The sequence below is a fragment of the Cicer arietinum genome, chromosome 5 (genome assembly GCF_000331145.2).
Source record: "Cicer arietinum cultivar CDC Frontier isolate Library 1 chromosome 5, Cicar.CDCFrontier_v2.0, whole genome shotgun sequence".
Lineage (NCBI taxonomy): Eukaryota > Viridiplantae > Streptophyta > Magnoliopsida > Fabales > Fabaceae > Cicer > Cicer arietinum.
Window position 1 is genome coordinate 61,800,059 of NC_021164.2, and position 7,332 is coordinate 61,807,390.

The 7,332-nt window shown below is 26.8% G+C and overlaps 1 protein-coding gene across 1 annotated transcript; it reads left to right on the forward strand.

Moving 5' to 3' along the window:
• The first annotated feature begins 4,660 nt into the window (after positions 1 to 4,660).
• LOC101511896 (large ribosomal subunit protein uL15x) lies at positions 4,661 to 5,276 on the forward strand. The gene has a single exon (XM_004501823.4). It carries the CDS (start codon positions 4,725 to 4,727, stop codon positions 5,166 to 5,168), a length of 444 nt encoding a protein of 147 aa, XP_004501880.1. The 5' UTR covers positions 4,661 to 4,724; the 3' UTR covers positions 5,169 to 5,276.
• Positions 5,277 to 7,332: the final 2,056 nt, after the last annotated feature.

Sequence of the window (7,332 nt, forward strand, 5' to 3'; positions counted from 1 at the left end):
GTAGAAATTTTTTGACTCGAATCTCAGAAGTAATCGGTTAGTCACTATTTTAGATTAGATTAAGTCAAATCAAAATATTCATTTATCAATTAAATATTGAATTATTCAACTTTTTTTCTTAAATATGATTGTGACATATGGACTATTATATTTTTTTACAAGAAAATAACTCAACCCTATCTTTTTCTTATAAATATATTAACTTATTTTACTATTTTTTTATCAACTATAAAGATACAATCGATGAGAGTATTAAAGTCATAAAATACTTACAAGCATCAATCTACGAGTCACATGATTTTATTGGGATTGAGTTTGGTTTTACTCGATATCCAATTTTTTAGATTGATTTTCTTGTATTCGAAATCAATATGACTCAATCACTTTATCCAAACTGTTTTCTTGAATCAATTTATCGATTTCAATAGAGTGGTCTAATCAATAGACAACATTAATTTTACTTTTGTATTTATTTATTTATTTATTCATATACAAATATTTTAAAATTTATATATTTTTATAAAGTAAAGATTTAATAATTAATAAACATCATACCAATTTCAACCTCCAATGTAGTGTTACAAAGGTTAAATATGTAAGTATACATCATTTATGTTTAGTCATTTAACTATCAATATCTCTTATAATTTAGAACCAACCCAAGGACTAAATTAGTAGATTAAAAATAGTTTAAAAACTGCTTATTATATTTCTATAATTAAGCGTTCAAATTAAAGAAGAAAAAAAAGAGTTATACTTTGATTTGTTTATAGACATAAATAAGGATATGTGCAATAGAAACATAATTCAACCTCTACCCGTGGTATGTTATCCCTACATAAATTAACCATATTAACATTCCTATTTTATTATTGAAGTTTTATGTGTTATCTTATCTTCTTTTGTGCATAGTCATGTGCTTAAGTTTGTATTCTTCAACTGGACATTGATTTATGTTTTTGGCTTTTGTACTTATTATTTATGTGTATTACGTCTTTCAAAAATTAATTATTCATGTGCGTCACAATGGACTTGGAAGAATCTCAATTTATTTCGTCTCACTAAAATTTGGACAGTGATTTTATTGCTTAAAAAAAGCCCATCAGCATATTATTATTTGAGAAAATATATACATTGATCAATATTCTACCTTACACTACATATCTAAATTTGTCATCTTATCGATCAACGTAAAAATACAATTTTGTTATGTTAACCTTCTATAAAATAATATACCATAATTTTCGAAATAAAAAAAAGTGACATTCGAAATAAGAAATTTCAAAATTTAAAACAATTCGAAACAAATTTTTTTTATAGATTTTCTAAAGTTTCAAACAATCTGAATCTTAAATTTTTGAAATTTTTCATTTTTGAAAACTTTTAAGCTTTTCAGATTTATAAACATTGAATTTTTTTTTAGATTTTGAAACTTTCAAAACTTTCCAGATTTGAAAATTTTTAATATTTAGAAAATTTTGAAACTTTTCAATTTTTCGAAATGTAATCCTTATTTCGAAAATTTGAAACTTGTAAAAAGTTTTGAAAATTTCAAAAATTTAAAAATTCTGAAAGTTTTGAAAAATTAAACCTACGAAACTATCAATTTTAAAACTTATTATAAATGGTTAAAGGGACAAAAATGTATTTCACATTGATTAGATGATAACATATTTATGTGTGGGGTGCAATATAGAATACTTTACATTGATTCGAGTACAAACACTTTTATTAAGACCCGAGTGACTACCATTTTTTATTTATTTATTTCATACCCCCATAGTTGGTCCTCATGCCTTCACAAACCATTAATTTTTTTGACATAGTCCTTTAATATTTAAATAAAAACTCAAATTAATTTTAAAACTTTCATAAAAGATTATAAATCAAAGTATTTTTATTTTTGAAATACCCCAAACATAAATACAATTCAATTTTTTAAAATTGTCACCTTTAAATTAAATATAAAGTAGTAATTTAATCAACTAAGAAAAATAAACCGAACAAAAAAAAACAGAGAAATATATCTATAGTCTCTTTAAAACTCAATTATCTTTTAGGTTATTTTATTTTATTTTATCTCAATTTGGTTTTTAAAATATATTAAGTTTGTATTGTTCATTATTTATCTCAATTTCGGTAACAATTAATTCAATTGAAAACTTTTAAATCATTTGAAATTCTATTAATGCTACAACAATATGTCTCACATTAATTATTTCAAAAATATTTATCAAATCTATGAATCGTTTATATTTTTTTTTCTCTTTAAGCAATTTAAACATAAATATAATCTTAAAAATAAAGTAATAAATATTTATTCACATAATCAATGTTTTTAATTTTATTCACATGCAAAGAAGTTGAACAATTAACTTGTTGTGATGTTTCAATTAGATTTTAACATTTTATGATAATAATTTGAGAACATTTTTAAATTTAAAAAACTATATGTGTAATTTAATATATTTTAAGGGTTAATGGTGCAAATTAATGTAACTTAAACGACCGAATCATAAAAATAAAATACAATAAAATAAAATGACCTAAGCAAGAATTGAACTAAACTTAAAAATAAATTATATTTTTTCTTTTTTAAAAAATCAAATTAAAACTATAACATCCAAACATTTTATTTTATTTTTATATTTTACCTTCTAAGGAGTTCAGATAATTATCATAGAAATTATCGGTGATAGTTACTATTGTAGTGTGTTATTTTAATTTTTGATAATAATAATAATAATAATAATAATAATAATAATAATAATAATAATAAAAGAAAACAGTTAAAAACAAATTTCATGGGTTGAAATATCAATTTCTCCAATTTAATATTACGTTCCCCACTTCTAATGATAAAAAGGAATAAAACAAAAATGACGTCTTCCATTCAAAGACGCTCGTTTAGGACAGAAAAAGGAAGAAAATGAGTTAGTAATTCATCCCTCAAGTGTAGCACATTTGGAGCAAAAGACAGATGCGTGAGAATTTTAATAACGACACTCGTATCAGTAAGGGCATCACTCCATCCGGTTTTCTACTTGAATTATATGTGATATAAATGTATTGTGATGTTATGTATTGGTTCTCTTTGTATGTTATCTTCAAAATGAATATTAATAATGGTTGTATTTGATATGTTCAAATTGTGGAAAATGAATGTTATATTATAAGTTGTTATAATGGTTGTGTTTGACATGTTGTGGTTATTCAAGGTGATTACTTTGTGCGTAAACTAGGTTGGTTTAGGACAAAGTTGAATGATTTTGGACGCCGTGGTTTAATGATCTATATTGTTACTAACAAAAATGTCTACATTCATGCATTCATAGTTGTGTGGTGCATCCATAATTGGTTGGAGCCCACATACCCTTGCGAAGATTTTGAGTTAGTGGTGTTGCTTGGAAGAACCCATGAAGCCCTTGCAGGGGAGGTGATATTCCGGAATTATGCATTGACATATAGTCTAACAAATATGATTTGTGCATTTTTGTTTATTTGTATCTTTGGTGTCTTGTGATGTAATTGTTAAATGAAGTATATGATTTATTTATATTTTTGCTATAACGATTAGATATGTATGTTTATTTGCTCCGTGTTTGTTATTTGGAAATGACTCTTACATTTGACAGAACATTATATATAGTGTTACGGTCAACCTAATAGGAGAAATGCGAGGCAGTACAATAACATGCAGTCGGAGGCTCCGATATACTTTTGTACTGGTATGAGACTTGTTGGGAGAGTTTTCCACAAGCGTCCAGAGTTTCGACGTTAGGAATTTATTTTGTTTTACGTATTAAATTTACTTTTGTAATTTTAAATGAGTATTTAAGATAATCTTTTATGAAGAAAAAAAACGGATCTGTATCTTTATGTTCAGAATTTCGTTAGTCAATGTATCGAAAAAGCGGGATGTTACAAAAACATTGATAATTTAAAATAAAATAGAACTTTTTAAACTATCTTTCATCAAATATACCATTTTATATTTCCATTGTTTACTCATAAATAAGGTGTTTGAAATTTGATTTTGATAGGTTATTGAGGTAAAAAATCACCCATCCTAAATTTTTTTATAGTGCAGTTTGATTTGGAATTTTTCTTAAACAAATATCTTCCAATGTGATAGTTTAAATTATAAAGCAACAAATATTAGTTAATTTTGTTTACATCATTTTTAAATGTCTGGATCATATGAAAATAGAGCAAGAAATACATTGCATTAAAACTAACAACTTTTACCAAAAATAAAATACTAACAAATACTTATCAATACAACCTCCAAATTAAAAACAACAAAATACAGAAGTATTAATATATATATAATCATCTTTTATACTCATTGCACCCTAATTTGCTGAAAAACGAATTGCATCATTATATTTGCTTTGTCACGTTTTTATCATCTCTTAAAACTAATTGCATCTAATTCAAAAATTCTAGTTAGCAACTTAGCAAGAAATGGGGTTGATAATGAAATCACATTTAAAAAATACACATTAAAAAAACAAAAAGAATTATGACATTCGAAAGCACACATAATTTTTTTTTTGTCAATAATTTAAAAAATTGAAAGTAGGCCGGTTTTGTTGTTATTGGGCTCGGCCCATACATAAAAAACATCACAAACGAGTATATAAATGAAAATTACAACCCACAGAATCCTTGAACCCTAATTTCCATCGGTTGCCGTCGGGGAGGAGAAGAGGCAGAAGAAGATGACGACCAGACTCAAGAAGAACAGGAAGAAGAGAGGCCACGTCAGCGCCGGTCATGGTCGTGTCGGTAAGCACAGGAAGCATCCTGGAGGTAGAGGTAACGCCGGAGGTATGCACCACCACCGTATCCTCTTCGACAAATACCATCCTGGTTATTTCGGTAAGGTCGGTATGCGTTATTTCCACAAACTCCGTAACAAATTCTACTGCCCCATTGTCAACATAGACAAGCTATCTTCTCTCATTTCACAAGAGGTCAAGGACAAAGCTTCTAAGGAAAACAAAGCACCTGTTATTGATGTTACTCAATTTGGTTTCTTCAAGCTTTTGGGTAAAGGTGTTTTGCCTCAGAATCAGCCATTTGTTGTGAAGACTAAACTCATTTCGAAGATCGCTGAGAAGAAGATTAAGGAAGCCGGTGGTGCTGTTGTTCTTACCGCTTAATTTTTATTATGATTTTGCTTTCGGACAACTTAAGGTTTATATCCGGTTTTTCAAATTTTGTTTGGACCGTTTCTATTGAGATCTTTGAATTAAAGTTTGTTATTTTAATTTGCGATTATTATATAACCTGTGGAATGTTTATGTTTGATTGCGCTAGACTAATTCGTAACAGATAATGATATTAACATGTTACTTTCGAATGGATCAGTTTCATTGCGGCTTTTGATTTATATATTTTCGAATATTAGGTTTTAGGATTTTGTTGGATCTATACAGTATGTGAAATTTGGTTGTATTTTAAAAATGAAATGAACTTGATTGATGAAAATTCGTCTTTTGAGTACTCTTTTCATAGTGATGCAGGTTTTTAATGTTAATTTAGTTTCTGTATGCTGTTTTTAATGACCCTGTTATTACTTTTTGGTTAGATGGAAGTAGGGGACACTGAATTTGAACAAATTAATAAAGAAGAACAAATTAATAATATTTCATTTCATGAGGTTATAGATGATAGAGTTGACGAAGAGGAAAGAAGAGCATACATCTGAAATTCAGAGTGTCCAACTTATTAGGGATTGTACCTGCATAAACCAAATCTTTGCATTTGGCAGCGGCCGTCGCTTGCCGCTGATTCGCGGAGAAGCGCAATGCGGAAAAACGTTCAACGCACGCCGCCTCGGCTGGTTATTTTTGTTACTGTCATGGTTTATGGGTCGGGTCGGGTCGGCTTATTGAAAACAAACCCTAAAAAACACGTTTATGATACCTGTTATTTTGCTTGCTGATAGCTGTGGTTTTGCTTTCCTTTTTGGTTTTACAGAATTAATTAGTAATAATTGCTAATTTAAAAGGAAATATACTATGCTATTCATAAAATGAAATATATGATGCTATATGATTTTATTAGTAAAAAAAAGTATAAAATGATTTGTTTATTTTTTTAAAACAAAAAATATTTGTTTTTTGTTTTAGATGTTGGAAGCATTGGAATTTCGATTTATATTATGTTTAAAATATTAATAGTAATGACCTTTGAAGTTATGATTGTTTTTTTAGTTTTTGTATTTTTCTATTTTTCCCCCTCTATATGTGTATATGGTAATAATTGCTTCTAAATGTGCTTCTATACTGATCATTAAGTTTTCTTTATGTGTACTTAGTCAAAATTCTATGTTGATTTGTATATTACCATTTTATATTTGGTTTATACTTGTTGGTGGTTGTTTGAACGTGTTTCATATAAAACACTTTATGATATGTAAAGAAAGAAACAAATTGGAATTGATTTTGAATATCAAAAGGGTGAACCTGGTAAAAAGATTTATCAAACATCCCAAATTTCTATTGAAAATGATACAAATTCACATAATTTAGATTTTGAAGTTGATATTAATATGTTACTTGCTAATTGATCAATTTCATTGCAGTTATTTATTTAGGTTTTTTTGGAATATTAGCTTTTCGGTATTCAATTTGTTGTATATTTTCAATGATGTGAGATGGGATTGTATTTAAAAATTGAAATGAACTTGCTTGAGGAAATTTCGTCTTCTTGAGTACTCTCTTCACAGTGATGTAGATTTTTAATGATGATTAGTTTCTGTATGCTTTGGGAAATAAACTTGTAATTATTTTTTGGTTAGATCGTAGTTGGCACTTCTATTCACCCTAATTTCTTAAATTTTAGAAAATAAATAAGGAAGAACAAATCAATAATTTGCAATAAGGGAAAATATGATAGAGTTGATGGAGGAAAGAAGAGCATACATCTTTAAAGTTTTTAGTTTCCCAAATGCTTCTCTGTATAAGTGTGGAACCTAAACAATATTAATGCCAAACCAATTGAATTTAGAGTTCGTAGACATTTGAAAAGAAATGCGTGCGATAGGGAATACGCAGAAATATGGTTAATTGAATCATATTGACAAATTCGATTATATTGTATTGTAAAAATTAAATCATTTAAATAGTTTTATAATTTTTTTTATTTTTGCTAAAAAAAATATAGAAAATATAAATAAATAAAAATTTTGTTTGAAAAATTTTTAAGAAAAAAATCAAAAACATATTTTTCTCTTTTTTTTTGAAAAAAAAATAGAAACATTTTTGTTTGAAATTTTTGACATATTTTTCACAAAAAAAGAAATTGATATTTTTTTATCAA

Excerpts from the sequence above, each read along its gene's own strand:
- LOC101511896 (XM_004501823.4), top strand. The coding sequence starts at position 4,725 with ATGACGACCAGACTCAAGAAGAACAGGAAGAAGAGAGGCCACGTCAGC.